This window comes from Fundulus heteroclitus, chromosome 1 (genome assembly GCF_011125445.2).
Source record: "Fundulus heteroclitus isolate FHET01 chromosome 1, MU-UCD_Fhet_4.1, whole genome shotgun sequence".
Classification (NCBI taxonomy): Eukaryota; Metazoa; Chordata; class Actinopteri; order Cyprinodontiformes; family Fundulidae; genus Fundulus; species Fundulus heteroclitus.
The window spans coordinates 32,551,347-32,571,288 of NC_046361.1; the positions used below are offsets into that span (position 1 = coordinate 32,551,347).

The following is a 19,942-nucleotide window of genomic DNA, read 5'->3' on the forward strand; positions in this document are numbered from 1 at the left end:
GCATAATACGCATTAACAAAAATGTATTAGCGAAAACAAGTTTAAAACCATTTCTTCTTTTCCTTCCACGTTACAACTGTGCACCACTTTGTGTTGATCTAGTACACTGAGTCCAAATATAACACAGCTGAGCGTGGACTTGTAACGAGACAAATGTGAAAAAGATTAAAGATATAAAAAGTTTCCATGTGACACTGTGCTGTTGCATTTTAATTTAACCTTTTTTTTTTTTAAATATATATTTCGGCAGTTTTTCATTTAGTCACCTTAATGTGCAGCAGAAGTGCATTTTACTGTAAAATGCAAGTGGAAGTCTTAATATACTGGTTTTCTAATAAAACTAACTACTTTCTAGTTGTGTTGTGTTGTGTTTATAGACGGCATATGAACACAAAAACGCCGTGAAACTTTTGCAACCTAATGAAGCTGAAGTGAGGTCCGTGAAAGCAGCACCTTGTGTCTCGTTGGGATTCTAAGGTAATGTAAAAGAGCTTTAATCTAAAAAAACAAAACAAAACAAAAAAAAAACCCACATTTCTATCAGCTATAACAATCTGCCCCGTTTGTTTCTCCTCCTCGCCGGTTGTCCACCCGCCGCCTGTCAGCAGCTGTGCAGGCCGCACCGCGGAGCGCAACAACGCAGCCGGAGGACCCAGCAACCAACCGGAGGAGGGCGGGGTTAAAGAAAAGAAAAAAAGAGAAAAGGGGATTCCTGGTGACCTAACGACAACACGGGAAGGTAAAGTTAGCTTCGCTTAAATGTCCCGTTTTAAACCTCTAAATGCAGAGTGGGCCGTGAGAATAAGTCTCAGCGCAGCAGGCGCAGCGACCCTCCGCAGTGTGGACGTGAAGTTAGCCGCAGCTGCTCCTGTTTAACTCGGGTTTGATGAAACAGCTGGGGAACCTGTAGATGTTAGCTAGGGAACGCCATCTCCTTTTTTTTGTTTAAACTTTAGCTGAAAAAGTTGAGTGGCACAGCTGTCGTGGTGAATAGCTATAAACACGGTGCCTTGGCTTAGTTGAATGTATTTACAGTGGTCGGTAGCTGACTGGTTTGTGGTTAGCGGATGAAAGCTGCTGCGGCTAAACAGGCTAGCGTCGGAGGCGCGTGTTTTTACCACCGAGCACAACTTAGGCGGGCGGGGTCGTATCCGCACGCAGACAGAACTCTCGAAACTAATAGAATGGAAATATACCTTTATTGTCCCACGGTGTGTGGGGTGGGGATGCATTCAGGTGTATCAGAAGAAAGTAAGGGAAATTTTTTTAAATGTAATGCTTTACAGTTATTAAAAGTAACTCTCTGGAAGAGCTTCATGCATGTGAGGGAAGACACTGTCCAACAGTGATATTGTCTCAGGGGGACATCCTAGGACAGGGGCGGCCTGGGTCCTGATGAGCCCATCCACCTGGTTCCTCTCAGCTATAAACAAGCTGCTACTCCAGCAGATGACACAGCAGAAGATGGCTGATGCCGCCACAGAGGCAACAATTAACTAAATTTACTCCTTTGACTTTAAGGCATTTAAGGTTCGCATTAGATTCCAAAGAAAACCTGATTTTATTTGGGTAATTCACATTACATAGACTCATTATACATAGCGATATATTTAAGTTAGTTTAGAGGCCTGTGGCTTACAGTTAATGAAAACCCCAAAAGCCTTCCTCAGATTATTCAAAATTGCATAAATCTAATAAAAATGTTTTAATACAGAAACGTCAGCCTGCCAAACGTATTTCCATGTACGGTACAATAAATACATCTAATACATAACCTTTCTATGAAGTTTAGGTTTTGCCAGTTTGCTATTTAGTGAAGCAAAGTGATACCAAGAAGTATTGGTTACTTTAGCTGTGTGGGCAGTAGGGCTGTGTGACTGTGCCAAAAATCTAAATTATAATTTATTTCAACCATAATTGCAATTTTCATTTTGACTTTTCTCTACATTAATCACAAGCAACAAAAATGGCCTGTAGATAAAGATGTCTGTAAACAAAGACTATTTAAAACAAGAAATGTAACTGTTTTTATTAATCAGAATATTCTTATTCAAGAAAACAGCTTTGTGAGTTGGACATCAATTCTTGTTGAATATAAAGCGCAACCAATGAATAAACAGTTTGACCGCAACTTAATGCTGTGGTGAGATTCCTGAAAGTTTCTGATAATAAAGGATTCAATTAAATTTAATTATATAGCGCCGATTCATGATACATGTCACCTTAAGGCACTTTTCAAAGTCAAATTCAATGAGATTATACAGGTTGGTCCAAAAGAAACCCAGTAGATTACATCAAGTCTTGACAAGCAGCATTCACTCCTCATGAAAAAACGTAGAGCCACAGGGTGATGATTATATAAACTCTAAATAATAAAATTAGATTATCTCACTGCTGCAACTCTCCTCCCTTCCGCTTTAAACCCGCTTTAAACATAAACCCGACACCTGAAGGACGCTTCTGATCCATTAAATGTTACATAGCCAAAAATGGCAGACCACTGCGATTTGGTCATTTTGTTTTTTAAAATTGCGATTATATTGCAGATTGCCAGACAGCTGCACTGACTTTGGACTTGATGAAACACAGTGGGGGCCAACACCAGTGGATGACATGCCGCCCCACTGGCTTTATTTCACAATCCTCTTACGTCTGCCGTTATCCCTGACGCTTCACCAAACGTTTTCCTTCCACCCAACTTTCCATTGAGAGCGACCTTTTGTGGCTTACACTCTGTGCGTACAGCTGTCGAGTCAGCAGTATTTCCCATTGTTGTGTAGGCCATAAGTTTATTAAAAATCCTTTTTATTATTTTTTTGTTGTATCCCAGTTTTCAGATTATTTAAATGTGGGGTTTTCATTAGTTCTGAGCCATAATCGTCACAATTAACAGAAATAAACACTTGAAATATATCACTGTGATTTTTAAACTGGAGAAACGTCTCACTTTTTGAACTGACTTACTAAAGTAAATACATTCTCCAACCATATTTTAATGTATTGGAATACCCCCTCCTCCCCCCCACCCCTAAACAAAAAACAAAAACAGGCAAGATTTACCCTACTCATTATTAATCTTGTTATTGTTGTATTAGTTACAGTAGAGCAATTCTAAATCTAAATGTGAGGAATACAACCAAAAGGTTGTTTAGGCGTCTAATTAGAGTGCGTATCCTACCAGGAGGAGACCGACGGGCAGACCCAGGGGCCTGCAACCTTTACAGTCTAAAGAGACATTTTGCCGTCAGTCCACTTGAATTAAACTCGTTCAGAGCCGCAAATGTTGCCTGGCCTTATAATTTGTGATAAAGATCTACTGTAGGAAATATGTTGCCATCGTTAAAGAAACGCCCTTTCATGTGTATTTTGAGGTTTTAAAAAAGAGGATGGATGGGATGTTGATATTTGTGGATAATGATGTAAAAAAAAAAAAATATTGATATAAAATGAAATATTGCTGGCACTTTTAGCATCATTCTGTTGCGAAAAATAAAAGCAATTATTGCAAGAAAAAAACTGCTAAAACCTGCATTTATTATCATTATTGCATTTAAATACCATAATAAAAAATATAATTTGTAGCCAAAGTTATTAAGAGCGACTGTGGAAGGTCCAAAGAGCAACAGGTTGCAGACCTCTGCACTAGAGGGACAATATGGAAGTCCTTAATAGCCTGGAAACTTCTTAGGATAACCAGAAGAAGATGTAGGGAGAGGAGAGGCCTGAGCTTCCCGGCCACCTAATGTCAGACAATAGATGACTGAATTGTTTATATTAGACTTTAATCGCTTGATCTCCTTCCCTCCTAGATGAATGTTGGCGTTGCTCACAGTGAGGTGAACCCCAACACGCGGGTGATGAACAGCAGGGGAATATGGCTCACCTATCTTCTGCTGACCGTGGTGCTGCACATCGTTCTGCTCAGCATTCCCTTCCTGTCGGTGCCGCTCGTCTGGACCCTCACCAATGTCATCCACAACCTGGTCAGTGTGAAAGATCCTGAGATCTGAACAGGGGAAACAAACGACACAGTTAGGATTTGTTTCATCTCTCAGAGTTTCGCAGCTTTCATCGTATTACGGTTATCACAGCCCTACCTGCCTTGCGTCCCGCTCCCTTTACAATCTGCCGTCCTTATACTAAACCTTTGTACATTTTGTCATGTTACAACTGAAAACTTTAATGTGCGTTTATTTGGACGAAAGCTGATGGGTTAAAACATTTTTTTCACCAATTAAATCTGAAAAGTGTGGTGTGCATTTGTATTTGGCCCACCTGAGTCAACACTATATAAATATCTTACATTGCAACAAGAGCTGTGAGTCTGCAAGTGTTGGGATGGTGTGTTTAAGGCAGGGGTGTCAAACTCATTTTGGTTGAGGGGCCGCATTCAGCTTAATCTGATCTCAAGAGGGCCACACGAGTAAACTCATTGCAAGATTAAATAGAACTAATAAAAGTGGACTTTTTGTTGATTTTTATATTTAAATGAATTTCACTTTTACACAATATATTATGAATAACCTCAGCGTTTTTAAGAAAAGTATGTGCAATTTCAACAATACTTTTACTCAGTTAAACATTTACTTGTGCATTATGCATAAGAACTGATCAAAGTGATTGTACAATGTTGAAAAACATTTATTCACATTTTTTGGAATTTAAAAAACACTGTCCTGCATGACAAAATACATCAAACAGATAAAAATTAAGAAATTATTTAAAATTAATTTTCCACATGTGAAGCTCAGTGCTACCATCTGCTGATTAAAACACAGCGCCCCTCGTGGACAATATAGGAACTGCAGATTTTCAATTAAACTAAGTAGATTACATGTTTTTTTTTTTCAAAAATTATTTTTATCATTCTCTTCCTTTTATTTCCTCTTACTTTCACCTTTTCTTTTGATCGTATTGTTCTTCCTTTCCTCTCCTACCTACCCATTGTAGTGTCCATATCATTTGAGATATTCCCCACATGAATCATAATAAAAATATTCACATTCATACATCAAGCGGAGCACTATGGCAAAAGCAGTACTGCTCCACTTGTGAAAGTCAAATCTGATGAGTTCTTTTTGGCATTAAGACAAGTTAATTCTTATTGCCACATTGCCAGACAGGACACTGGATAAAAATAAATAAATAATATATATTATTATTATTATTATTTTTTGAATAATGATAATGCATTTAGCCAGCGGGCCGTACTAAATTGTTCGGCGGGCCGGAAGCAGCCCGCGGGCCGTATGTTTGACACCCCTGGTTTAAGGTGTAGCGTAGGGTTAACCTGACAGATGGATGTAGTTCCGCTGAGCTCCACACATTCATCTGGACTCGCTGCCATTGGGAGGGATTTCAATACCGCCTAAAATGGATGAGCCAATCAGGATCACCAGGCGGGATTTTCGTACATGTGACTAATTTGTAGTGTTGTCTAATCTACCAAATATTAGTTCTTTAAACGAACACCAGATACCGGCTTGGAAGGCTTTTGTTAGTGTAAACGATGTTTTCGGTTACGTAAGTGGCTGAAGCAGCACGTCAGTAAAGATGATGGACAAGTGGTTTATCCAATCATATGCAAGGATTTTTGATCAGGCCCCTCCTTCTGAAATACATCTCCAACGGAGCGATCCCAGAGGGACGTGTGGAGCTCTGCAACAGTGGTTATATGTTGGGGCGACGGTGACGCAGAGGTTAGGGAGTTCGTCCTGCAATTGGCGGGTTGCCGGTTCGATCCTCCTCTGTCTGCGTCGTTGTGTCATTGGGCAAGACACTTCACCCGAATTGCCTGCTGCCGGTGGTCAGAGGCCTCGGTGTATGACAGCCTCGCCTCTCTGAGTCTACGCCAGGGCAGCTGTGGCTATTAACATAGCTCACCACCGTCAGGGTGTGAATGACTAAAACTGCAGTGTGAAGCGCGTTGGAGGTCGTCAGACTAGTTAAAGCGCTATACAAGTACAAGCTATTTACCATTTATATTGCAAAACAGGCCTTTTAAAATGTCACTGTCGGACATAATCGTCCTCGCATTCGGAGACGTCCTCCTATATGTTTTTATATAGGGGATTAAAAAGAGCGGGAAAGTGAACAGATGGCAGTGCTTCGATTGTGCATCAATGTTTCAGCTTTGTCATAGAATGGCAGGTGCAGAAAGAGGAGATTCACACAGACACTCAAAAACAGGCCCTGAAAAAAGGACTGAATGGGGGGGGAGGACTGAAGCCTGGTGTACACTGTACAAGTTTTTGCCCTTTTCGGGCCGATTTTTCAGTCGTGCAAGAATTTTTTGGATCGGGCAGAGTTTCAGCTGCATCGTGCGTCCTGCGTCGTGTCGTATAAAGGCGGTAACGAGGGGCGATTCGCCTCTCACGACCATCAGGAATCGGACAGGCGGTTGAAAATCTAACATATTTGAAGTTCAGTCGGCCCTCATAAGATGATCGTGAGCGCGTCCTGCTGGTGAAGCGGAGTTACGAGCGTCTACGAGCCGATTTCCCCCGACCTCTGCGCATGTACAAACAATTAGATTCTTCTTCGTATTCTCAAAAGAAAACATAGGAGTGGAGAGAAGCATGACGGCATGACAGCCGTAGTTTGACATGGAGTCAAACTACGGAGGAGCAACTCGTAAAATTGTCAAGGCAGCGTGTTTCGTTCTAGTGAGCCTCATATTTAATAGTGAGCATCGACACTTCCGCTTTTTTCTTCTTCTTCTACTGTTGACATTTGGCTTCTGGGTAGACGAGTCCGAGTAGCGCCATCTCTCTGCATGTGGTTTTTGAACGCACTGTGTGAGCCGTCAGGTCGCATTAGAGCATCGGGCCACACAGTGTAAGAACAGATATCGTGAGCTGTGAACTTTTAAACCCTGCGGTTTCGTCGTACAGTTTGACTGAAAATATCGTGCAGTGTGTGCCCGGCATAATTGGGGGGGGGGAAAGGACTGAATGGAGACACATTTTTATCCACTCTGTTGGGACCACTGAGCTATATTATACACTGGAGTGCTGATTTTGCCGAAAAACTGAAGTCACTGGCCGCCATCTTGCTACTCCCTACTCTCACAGAATCCCATAGGATTTGGTTGCAACAACAAGCAGTTTTCTGGCTGTGTAAAAACGTTTCATAGGTAATTCTACAGTCAGTGGATGTACTAACACTATCAACTACTAGGAAATTAGGTGCTGAAATATTTTACATGTTATTCATATTAAATATATATATATGTATATACAAGTATGTGTATAGGTATCTATGTGTATATATATGTATACATATATGTAAATATATGTTTCTGTATATTGTTATTTATATATTTATAAATGTTATATATATATATATATATATATATATATATATATATATATATATATATATATATATATATATATATATATATATATAAATAAATAAAATGCAAAATATTTCAGCACACGACTTTCTCATTACTTGATAGTTTTAGTACATAACATAAAAGTATATGGCATTTGACATTTTAAAAGTCTTAAGCCCCCCCTGAACATGAAAAAAATCCTCGTTATTCGATGCTGTAGCACACATATCCCCTGGTTACTGGAGGAAAATAGGGAGTACCAATATGGCGGCCGGTGGCTTCAAAGCGACTCGTTCTAACAGCGGGCGATTAGCACTCCAGTGTATAATATAGCTCAGTGGTTCAGACCCAGAGTGGATCCAGGGTGTGATATAAATTAACTAGGGGGAATCGATGCTAAGCGTGCTCTTCAGACAAAAGAGTATAAACTCCTTAGAATATTTTATTTAAGTAAAATATCTGATTAAAACAGGACTATTTTATTTTTATTAACAAATATTAATCCTGTTTTTTCCCAGGTTGTAGTCCCAAGTCAATTCGGTTTTATTTATGTAGCGCTCATTCACAGCAGATGCCGTCCATTTAATCCAATCACACAGACAGATTCCAAGTCAGTTGCACACATTTCAATTTTGATCCTAGTCATTACGCAACACAGTCGCGGTCAGTTTATTACTGTAATTGATAAAAAGTTTTCTGTCTAAGGAAACCCTTGTGTCGTTGACTTTGCAGCAATCAGGCATCCAGAGATGTTTCTGATGTGTCGAAACCCACATTAGCACAAATGCAGCGCAGTTTCTAAGATTAAACGTTCAGTTTTGCACTCAGTCGGGTGAATGAATGCAGCCTTTTGAACCAAATCCTGTGTGGCATTAAACTGATGATAGATGGTTGCTTTGCTGTCTTCCTTTCTCCAGGCAATGTACCTGTTTCTACACACAGTGAAGGGCACTCCCTTCGAAACCCCCGACCAAGGCAAAGCTCGTCTCCTCACACACTGGGAACAGATGGACTACGGTGTCCAGTTCACTTCTTCGCGCAAGTTCCTCACCATCTCACCAATTGTTCTGTGAGTAACGCCTGCTGCTAAAATACAAAAGATGCCCGCTGTGCCGCGCATAGTTTCACTTTCGTTATGATGACCCAATCGGGCCCGTTGCAAAATATATGAATTGTTTCCTTGAATGATGTAGTCCATCAAAGGACAGCCAGTGTGCCAACCGATGGGAATGTTCTGATTTAAATGGGAAAATTCTTCAATTCCTGGAATTATTTCTGGGGAAAACCAGGTGGGGAAAACTGGAGCCCAAAGAGCTGGCATACATTTAGCACAAAGTAGAAGAGCAAAATGTGACTCTATAGCCAGAAAGAACAGTGTTTTAAAGTTGCTTCGAGGTCATTTACACGTGTGGGCTGCACTGCAAAGAAAGATAAAGGTCTTAAACAAGCACAGCCATCTCTACGATTATTGACATTCTTGCTAAAAATTAGTAAAATTAGAATACATTAAGCTTTTATTGCAGTTGTATATTTTTTCATCCTTTGTCAGATGTTAGTTGGTTTATTTTGCATTATTAGGTGGTTTTTAGGGGGTGCCTAAAACCGAGAAAGTCAATCGGTTCAATCTCACAATGAAAAAGTTAATTAAATTAATTTGAGTACATTTATTCGTGGGGGCGAGGGGGATCCATGTAATTGTTTTCTTTTTCTAAAACATTCCAATAACTTTTTTACAACCCCCTTTAGTTAACATCGCTCAGTCTTTTCCTAAACATGTGACAAAGTTGGAGCACGCAGATGGAGGGGATCTGTGAGTATTAGTCTTTGCGCAGTCCCACTAAATCACCCAGAGTCCTGCGTCCTCCCCTGTAGTCTTTATTTTGGATTATGTCTTGATACTGAGATGGCCTTGGAAGTAGGGCTGGGCGATAAATCGATTTAATCGATTAATTCGAATTTACAATTCTTTAAGATTTCGTTTTTTGGAAAATCTGGATTTTATTTTGCAAATACACTCATTGGGTTTCCATGAAGAGAACAGCATATGATGCTGGATATAATTTATGTTTAGGCAAATGTATTGTCAAAATATTGTTAAGTAGAAACTTTTTTTTACCATAATACGAGGTACTTCATTTACTTATTTACTTTTTTTTTAACTTAGAAGTCCACAAGTGCAGTGAAGCCTGTTCTTAGCTCAATGTGTAATACCACTAGCAGCAAATGTTTTGTTATATTTTCATTGTTTATCATGGCACGGCTGCCATCTTGTTTTACAAGCCTGTTTCACAGCTTGTTTTTAGTTGCACTTTGAATTCAGGTCAACTCCCTGACGAAATGCTTGACATAAAAGCAAGGTTTTAAAATAATTTCTTTAATTTCTTTTTATGAAACAAAAAGGAGGAAAAAAATCGATTAATCGGATTTGGTATGATAAAATCTGAGATTTATTTTTTAATCCATATCGCCCAGCCCTACTCGGAAGACGTTTGATTTCCTGTCTGATTAACAATTTCTGTGTTGATTTGGCTACATGTGTTGGATTTTTATCCTGGTACAAGATCCAATGATAACCAGTTTTAAGGTTACTCATAGCGTCCTATCAGATGTTTATTTAAAATTTCCTGATATTTCTAATAGTTCACAATACCATGCTCTTTAACAGGGTTACCAAGCCTTTGGAAGCGAAATGGGCCCAGAGCATCACAGATCCGCTACTATGCCTAAACTGTGGCAACAAGACGCTTTTCCATGTTTAATCCGTTGTTTTCCTGCCAAACCAAGCTTGAGGGTTTGTTTTCAAAAGCCCAATCTTAAGCACCATTTTAAGATCACAATTTCACAATAAGCACAAATAGACGGAAACCCTTTATTGGGGGTCTATGCGTATCACACATAGCAAGTATATGGGAAATAATGGTTATGTCACAATTAGCATTAAGGCTTGAAAACAGGAAGTAAACGCACGTCTATATTGTAAAGTGCTTCCACTCCGGCAAACAGAAAGTAAAATACAGGAAGCAAACAATCTAATGAAAAATAAAATGGGACGGGAAAACAAAAATACACTTAAAAAGGTTTAAAAAAAAATGGGGATAAAGACAAAAATGGCAAATTATAATATGTTACATGCTCGGTGATGCCAGATATCGTGTTCAAAGTGATCATATCTCCTAATCAGGCTCTTCAATGCTGAAAAAGTATTGCTCTCATTTCAAATTAAAGCGTTCAGCTCAATTACTGCACAATAGACCTTCCAGGGCAGTTTAGTTAGGCTAAGGCGGGACCCTCACTTGTCTGAGCCTTTTAAAGCAAAAAATGTTTTTGCTTTCAGTAGGAGGTGGTGAGAGAGATCCAAACGTTTGGACCAATAGGGGTCTCAGTTGGAAGTACTTGCCAGACTGATTCTGGAGCAGGCTGAATTGGGTCTTGCGAAAAAGACTTGAGTGTATTCTTGGCACGTACGGTCGCCAAGGACCAGGATTTCCCTGTCCGCTCATTATTTCCAGAGGAACGGCGATTTCCCTATGCAGAGTTTAGCGTTGGTCCATATGGAGGCTGCTGCGTGGAGGTTTGCATTAACGCTGAATATGAAGGTCATCGTTTTCCATACCTACTGTAAGTGTCAAATAATAGGATGGCTTCTGTGCCTCTTATGTAGGCTGATAAAGGACATTGCATAACAAAGATGCATGTAGTAGCAGATTTGTAGTAGTGTCACTCCACCCAAAACAGTGAAACCGGCATAAGGCAATCTATCCGAGAGGCCTCCTGTATAACTTTCAATTTGGCCCTAAATACTTTATGGGTTGAGCTAAAATGACGTTAAGGAACAAACTGATCTCTTCACTCAGAAAACAGGTGAAAAGATAAACAGGTAAACAACAAAACAAAACCAAGGTACAGCAGCAGGTCCAGGAGGGCGGCATATGTAACTGATATTATACTACTACAATTCCAGAGCAGTATTTAACTAAAAACCGTCACAAAATCGAAACACAACCTAAAAGGGAGCTTAAAATAAAAGCAATGATGCCACTATCCAAAATACTAAATTGAATAACAATATTAAATTAGAGTAACTTAAGATTCTTTCAAACCGTGTAAATGAAAAATGTTTATCGTTCAACAGAATGGTTCGAGAACATCGGTCAAGTATACTCTCATGGGGGCAGAGCCGATTCGATCTAGTCCTTTTTTTGGGGGGGGGGGGGGGGGGGCTTCCGTAACAGATGTTAACCCTCCGTTCTCCTCAGGTAGAGCATCATGGAAAACTTGACCCAACCCTTACATTTGCAATGGTTAAAAGCTGCTTCTTTATGTCGAGTTTAGAGTAGTCTGGAAAGATCATGATGTAATAACCACCCTCCCCCCCGGTAATCAACCAAAGCACCGATTCCTCTGTCTGCTCCTATTTACCGTTTCTGTCCCAGGATTTCCATCCCACTTTGAGAAGCAGGACAATAAGTTTGTAGCGCTTCGTCAGCATCTTTGAGGAAATCTGTGGCTACATTCACACTGCAGGTCTTGATGCTCAATTCCGATTTTTAGCTGAAATCAGATTTTTTTTTTTTCTGAGGTGGCCGTTTATACCACTGTTAAATGCAACCAGCATCATATTGCTGTCTGAACGGTTTAAGACCGCAAAGCGACCCGCATGTGCAGATAACGGGGTGTTTACCGAAGCGATGGTGAATGTAATTGTTTCTAAAAGTTTTCAATAAAGTTTTGTTTAAAAAAAAAACACATACTGGTAGGGATCCATCCATCCATTGTCTAACACGTCTATCCCTTGTGGGGTCGTGAGGGGTGCTGGTGTCTATCTCCAGCTGTCAATGGGCGAGAGGCGGGGTACACCTGGGACAGGTCACCAGTCTATCGCAGACTGGTTGGGATCATTTATCCAAATTAGTATCACATATTCAAGTGGCATAAATCAGATTTTGAGAAAAGATCGGAATTGGGCCGTTCACTCTGCAGTGAACAGGCCATATATGGGTCGCTTATGGCCAAAAAGATCAGATTTGGGCCACATTTCCCTGCAGTGTGAACGTAGCCTATGTTAGGCTTGATGTTGTTCAGACACGTCGCAATCAAGAAGCTTCGTTGTTATCATGCGTTACCATAATGACATTTTTGGTGGGGCAGACACTGGCGTAGTACACCCTGGACAGGTCGCCAGTCTATCGCAGCAAATCTTTTCCAATTTTACTTTTTAACAAACAGTTGATTGTGCTGCCCAACAACAACACATAGTGAGAGGCTTAAGTGGTGCATATAGTCCTTAGCAGCTAATTGACTCATTTCCAAATTAAAAAGACAGCTTGGTCTCTATAACCTGAGTTAATTTTTTAATGTCATTCATTTTGCATTCTTGAGTCCTTTTAAAAGTGCTGAGATGCTTGATTTGTCGTTGACCATCTGGTGAGCAGGAGTAGCTCAGCCGCAGTGTTAGCTTTAGCGTCTCTGCTAGCCTCACCAGGTTTGCTAGCTGTATCTTGGCTTCGTGTCTCTGTTTTTGCTGCCGGGTGGGCTTCAGGACTATAGAAGAGTCTTAGTTCACCTTTATGTAAAATAAACACATTTTTCATGCTTAGTTATAGATGTTGTCATTTTAAAATCTGTGAATAAACAGGAAGAGTAATGGAATAACATAAAGTTTTAGATGCAGCTCACTGGTGGATTGTGCCCCATGTTGGTGACCCCTGGAATAAAGATACTCGCTGCCATCTCCACTGCCTGTATCACATAACTCTCCTAAAGGGAAAAATGTGATCATTGATAGAAAACTTTTTCAAACTTTTTTTTACATTGCTATCAGAACCCTTAATAAAGCTGAAGTTCAATTAGCTATATTGAACTGCATTTCACTCTTATTTACTAAAAAATTTAATTGTTGCTCTGTCGCAACCAAAACAGCACACTTGTAAACAATACTTTGTTCATAACCTTGAATTTATCAACTTTTGTCACAATACAACCACAAACACTAACTTATTTCATGATGCACCGACACTGAGCAATGCTTACCTTTTGAGAGGGAAAGAAAATGATACAATTATTTTGAAATTCATGTGTAGTGTCAGTTTCCTGTGCAATTACAACAGCAGGTGTTTTACGTTTTGTCTCTACAGCCTTTAGAGATCTTGACATGTTTTGGACAGTTCTTAGCAAAGTATGTCTATGACAGCCAGCTTGGAAAAAGGAGTATATTATAGGCCTTGTTACACATTTTTAATCACATTTAGATTGAGACTTTGACTGAGACTATCTAAATATGTTTTGATATAAACCAGGGGTGGCCAACTGCAGCTAATTCCAGTCCAGATGCGTGTTTTTGAGCACAGCTTGCTCGGTACATACCAGGTTCTACAGAGATCTGACAAACGGGCGTTGATTTGATTCTGCTGTTCTGAACCAGAATCTGCAGAGCACCTTTCTCGAGGACAAGAATTGCCCAATCCTGATCTAAACCGTTACGTTGTAGCTCTGGTTTTATGTTTTGTGTCGTTGTCCTGCTGGAAGGTGAATCTCCGCCCCGGTCCCAAGTCTTTCGTAGCCTCTAACAAGTTTTCAAGGATTTTCCTGTTTAGCTCCATCTTCCCGTCAACTTTTGTAGATGTTAGCCACAGCATGATGCAGCCACCACCATGTTTCACAGATGGTTTCAGAGTGATGATCAGTATCAGAAGAAGTTAATTTCAGAAAGTGTGCCAGTTTCAGAAATTTATTTGTACAAAGAATTCACCTCTTGCTCTTCTTTGTGTTGGTCTCTGTTGCATTAACGCAACATGATAATATGCGAAAAAGGGACTCATTTTCCAAGGAACTTTAAACTTTTTGAAGACCGTTATATCTGTATTAGGCCACTGTAGCCCCAGCACTTTTTTTCCTTTAGTAATTCTTCCGCTTTTATATTTTCTAATAAAGCAACCTGCTATTTTTTAAATGAATCACCTGGTTGAACTAAGCTAATCATCTTTAAGTCAATGACCTGAAGCAATTTGCTGGGTTTCTTTAGATAGAAAATATTTGATCAATCTGGATAATTTGATTGTAAAGTGCCCTGAGATGCCATATTGTAAATTGGTGCTATATAAATAAACTGATTTTTATTTTATTTTTTTTAAGGAAGAGGCAGCAGATAACAGATCAAGCGCACCAGTGGTTGCAGCAATTGTAAAAGAAAAAGTATCACAAAGGACAGATTTTATCAAGGCAACAGACCTGAGCAAAACTGTAGTCTACACAGAAAAACCCTACATGAAGATAAACAGAAAAGGGGGGAGACCACAAACAACTAAAAAAACACACAAAAAAGCACAAAAACAGGCAGGGGAAAACTTTTAAATCTCATTATCTTTCAGTGTGTAGAAAACTGGATCTTTGTATCAGACTCCTGCTCATTAGATCCAGCAAACAAACCCAATCCTAGGACCTGATAACATGTCAGGTGTTTGTGTAAGGTTCAAAGAGTTCGCGTGATCCATCACAAGTGGGCAGCTGTGCGTTTGTTTTCACACCGGGCATTCAGCTGGCGTCCCAACACGCGTGCCGAGTTACACGCTTCATGCAAATCAGACGTCGTCACACACTCAGCTGACAGCAACAGGTCAGCAAGAGTAGAGCGTCTCGGAAACATCACTAATGCATTCAGCCCGCTTATAAGTCAGGAATAAGACATTTTAAAAATGCATGTATAAAGAAAGTTTAACAGTAGATCAAACAGCTCAGTTATCTAACTATAAAGGCAAGAAAAAAATATTTTTTAATCACGTATAGTAACGATGAGAAGTAAATTGAGCTGCTCATTTTAATCAGTTCCTCTCTGTGTGATATTTAAAATGGTTTCTCATCCAAGCTGCCTGTTTTGATTTAGAGCAAAATTAAGTTTTCAAATAATTGTATTAACATACAGTACCATGCAAAGGTATTCAGACTTTTTACTAATTTAGCTTTTCTGTATTTTCGTTAGGTTAATACCACAAATTTCATCCGCTTCAGGGATTTTAGATGATGGACTAGAACAGATATGCACGTAAATTGTAAAAGTGAAAGGAAAATGATGCAGGATTTTTTTTTTCAATTCTTTTTTTAAGAATAAGAATCTGAAAAGTATGTGTACATTGGTATTTCAGCCTCTTTACTGTGATACTTCACATAATATCCAGTGACTTCCTAATGTTCAGTTCATAGTCCTGAAATGGGAAACGGATGTCAAGATACCAAAACGTGACCATCCACTGACAGGCCAGGCAAGGACAGCCTTATTCAGCAAAGCAGCCAAGAGGCCTATGGTAACTCTGGAGGAGCTGTAGAGACCCACAGCTCAGGCTTGAGAATCTATCAGTACAACAAATAGTTGCCATACTCTTGACAAATGTGGCCTTTATAGAAGAGTAGTGAAAAGAAAGCCGGGGTCTTTTCCATTAGACCTTAAAAGCCCACTGCGCATTTCCATGTGAGGGATTTTACTTTAACAGGGAAAAGTTCCTCATCTTAGGGTGGGACTTTTAAACAAAACTGGGGGTTTATTCAATAATTGGGGATATGTGCAGAAAAAAAAAACTGTCCGCCACAAGGAGGAGGAGGAAGGAGCAGTAAGGATATGGGCTGGTGTTTCATTTAGCTGCTTGTCTGGGTTTCATTCTCGCAGCAGAACGTTGCGTAGTGCAGCTCGAAGGAGGCTGTTCATCACGCTAATAACAGCTAGCGCTAGCTGATGTTGTTCAGGAGGTTTATAGCTGCGCAGCACCTTCAAGAGCTTTATTGACTTCTCCATGTTCCTCTCAGATATCCGTGTCATGCTGTTCCATGTCGTAGTGACATCCATTACCGTGAAATGTGCTTGCTAGAACCCTGACCTAAGATAAGATAAGATAAGATAAGCTTTATTGATCTCACAGTGGAGAAATTCACTTGTCCCATCGGCTCAATAGTCAAAAGTCAGAAGAAGGTGTCAAAGTAGGTAAGTAGAATCAGTAAGATACAGTTATACAGCTACATACAATATACAATTCTGTACACTCCTATGTATAAATATGTTATTGCACATATGTTATTATACAGTTTATACAGGACTATTGCACAGGCTTAATGCACGGATTATAGCACCTTGTTTAAATAGCTTATTGCACATAAGTTATTACAGTTATTGTTGCAGCTATGGTGCATGGTTGCAGTCGTTACTCTAATAGTTACACTTATAAAGCTATGACCTTTATAACATAATAATATAACACCATAATAATAATAATAATAATAATAATAATAAACACAGCACATTATTGCACGTAGTTACTGCAAAACACTTGTTACAGTAATTGTAACAGTTATACAGTTATATGTATAGTCCAGAGATTAAATTTACATGAGTTGCATATTATTGTACATTAGTTATTGCATGTTACTAATAATGGTTATGGTCACCGTTATTAGTAACATGCCTATCAGTTTTTTTTTTGTTTTTTCCTTATCAGAAAAGGTAGTTGTAAAATGTTTTTGGGCGCGAATGTGGACCTCCAAACTTAATCAAGGTTCTGAGTCAATTTTAATTCTGTATTTTGTGGACCAGACCTTTGCTGAAAGGCGACGGGGGAAATCCCTCATTTTTTCTGTTTGACCTATGCTGTCACCTGCTGGCCCGGAGAGGTACTGCGGTTTTCCTCACTACCTTCCCATACGTCATTGGGCTGTTTCACGTAAATGGCCCCTAGCAAACTGAAATGCGTCAAACTTAAAGTCCCCAGGCTTTTCTTTGTCCCCGGAAACCAAACACTGGGGCTTGCAACAGAAAAGGGTATTTTTTTTTTTTGTCTTTTAAGCAGATTGCCTCAAGCCATGTATAGAAAACTAACACTGCACATTACACTGAACGCACTTTCCCAGCAGTGAAATAAAATGCCAACATCATGCCATGGGGATATGTTTCTGCAAAAAGGGACAAGGAAGGTGGTAAGAGCTAAGAAAAAAACATAAATTAATCCTGTTGGAGGCTGCAGAACGCCTGAGACTGGGATAGAGGTTCATCTTCCATCAGGAACACCTTACAAATACAGCCAGAGCTACAATCAACCATATTTATGTGTTAGAATGGCCTAGTCAAAGTCCAGCTCTAAATTAGACCCTTTTAGACTGGAAAATTGCTGTTACAAGAGAACAAATTTAGCTCTCTTAAAACATACTCTTTAAGTCTTGCGGCTGGAATTGCAGCAAAATGTGGTTTCAACTACACGCCCCATTGATTTTCTTTGATAAAGTGATATGATTATGCATAATTTTCCTTCCACTCCGCAGTGATGCACAACATTGTGTTGGTCTGTGGCACAAAAACCCTAAAAATCCTCTGACATGAGAGCATAATGTGACAAAATGTGGAAAAGTTCAAGGAGTATAAAAACTTTTACCAGCCGTTGTACATGTTCTCATTAGAGTTAAAAGTGTTTGTTAACGCTGATGCCTTTTCTCTTTGCAGGCACATTCTCGCCAGTTTCTACACAAAATACGACGCGACACATTTTTTCATCAACACGTGCTCCCTGCTGACTGTCCTCATCCCAAAGCTGCCTCAGCTTCATGGAGTACGGATATTTGGCATCAACAAATACTGACGCATCCTAAAACTGGGACTTTATCCAAAAAAAACAAAAATGGACTTAAAGTTCTCCAAACTGTTTTCTGAGTAAAGGTTGGAGGAGAAGAAAGGAAAAAAAAACAACAACAACCCGGCAGCGAGGAGCGCTCTGAAGAATGCACTGTTTCATCAAAGTAAATACGTTCCGATACTAAAATAAAATCTATTTCTCATGTTTTTTGAAGGTTTAAAATGCACTAGTTTTATTTTGTGATGTTTGTCCAACTTTTGTTTTGCACTGGCTGCAATTATGTAAAGTTGTGTTTATTGCCATAATTATAAATCAATCAGTTTCTTTTGTACTTTCAATCGGGCGTGCATTTACACGCCCACAATAAACATTTTTGCGATGATACACAGAATAAAAAGGAACGTGCGCGTCATTTCAGAACAAACCCGCCGCTTCATCTTGTGACGTCCACCTGGTCCAGGTAAACTGCTGAATCCCGACGTTTGTACAAAATCCATTGGTCCCACGTTGGGATGGCTTTCAAGCTGTGGGGAAGTCCAGACGCTTTACATGAGGGGGCTGACGGATTCTCCAAATGCTCGTATATCCTGAGGGGTTCCCCCCCCTTCCGCTTTCGAGGGAGTCGCGTTTGCATCGGAGCGAGGGTTTCCCTGTTTGTGATGCATGTTTCGGGGAAGTAGTTCAAAGCAAATACAGCGCTGACTATGTCGAGCGGAGCCTGGGAAATACATGCAAATAACGCTCGCTGTATCAGCTGTTTTTTAAACCTGTTGAGTAATTGTGTGTAATCCTTTGCACCGCTGGTGTTGTGGGGTTGTTCCCTGCCTACGATCACCTGCTGGACGCACGCAGGACGTAAAGGAACCTGAGGTGGGATTCTCGCTGCTGCTGCTGGCTGTAAATGTCACAGTGTCCCCAAGATGTCAGATAAGATTCACTGAAACTACAGCAGGAGAGTAAAACAGGATAGATGTGAGGTTTACCTTTTAAAATAAACACTGTCAAGCTGCTGGATGAAAAATAATCTGGTCAGCTTCAATTTAAAACATTTTTTACAGTCCTTTGTGAGCATTAGCTTTAAAATGTTTCAGAGCACCAGTCATCTGGTAAAAGTTTTTAACCATAATTACATGGAAAGACAAAAGTTTTCAGGAAATGCAGAGATAAAAAAAAAAAGGTCAGATAATTTCTGCTGAATTATCTTCCATCTGTTTTTGCAGATTATTGTTCTCAACCTTTAAAACTGATAGTAAAACCAGCAGAAGTCTCAATGCATACTTGGAAATCAACTCTCAGCCCTTACCCATTACTCTTAATAAGTGACAGTTCAACACTGGAATGAATTTCATTTGTTTGGGGCTTTGGTGCAATATGAATTGTTCACATAAAAGCTGCTTTTGGACTGAATAAAGGAACCTCAACCAAACTGAAAATGTGTAAACTTTCCCGGAAAGTAAGACGTGTACAAGACAAAAAAAAGCTACTTTAAATACCCTCCACAATTTCTGACAAAAAGAACGGTTAAATATGGAGCCAGAAGTGTGCCAAAGGCTTGTTTTATGACTTTAAAAAGCACCCGGTTGAGGGGCTACACACAAAGGGACTTCCAATTAAAAATTAGGCAGTGTATGAATATATTTCACCTCAAGTTGAATTTAGAAAATTGTGTTTTTTAATTAAAAAGTCCCAATTTACAGTATCAGATTTGTGTCCATGAGTAGTGATTAAGTGTAAACTTCTCAGCATAAAGCTGTTTAACTTCGCTGAATATGGCTGTAAAAAGGAAATTTGATAAGGTTCATGTTCTTCCTATTAGGTTATACTGGTTTGTGGTCGTGTTATTAATATCGACATAGATCCTTGTTTATTCAAACTAATATAGGTTTCAGTTGTTTTAACCTTTAACATTATAAGTTTTTTTTTTCCCAAGCATTCAAAAGTAATATTTACTGAATTGTGTATCAGTATCTTGGGCATTTTTAGATATTTTATGAACAAA

At 39.5% G+C, this 19,942-nt stretch overlaps 1 protein-coding gene across 1 annotated transcript; it reads left to right on the forward strand.

Annotated features, from left to right (window-relative positions):
• The first annotated feature begins 597 nt into the window (after positions 1–597).
• Positions 598–18,327, forward strand: ormdl2 (ORMDL sphingolipid biosynthesis regulator 2). Its single transcript, XM_012875601.3, has 4 exons — positions 598–739; positions 3,810–3,983; positions 8,257–8,408; positions 17,814–18,327. The coding sequence occupies exons 2-4, from the start codon at positions 3,810–3,812 to the stop codon at positions 17,947–17,949; spliced, it is 462 nt and encodes a 153-aa protein (XP_012731055.1). The 5' UTR covers positions 598–739; the 3' UTR covers positions 17,950–18,327.
• Positions 18,328–19,942: the final 1,615 nt, after the last annotated feature.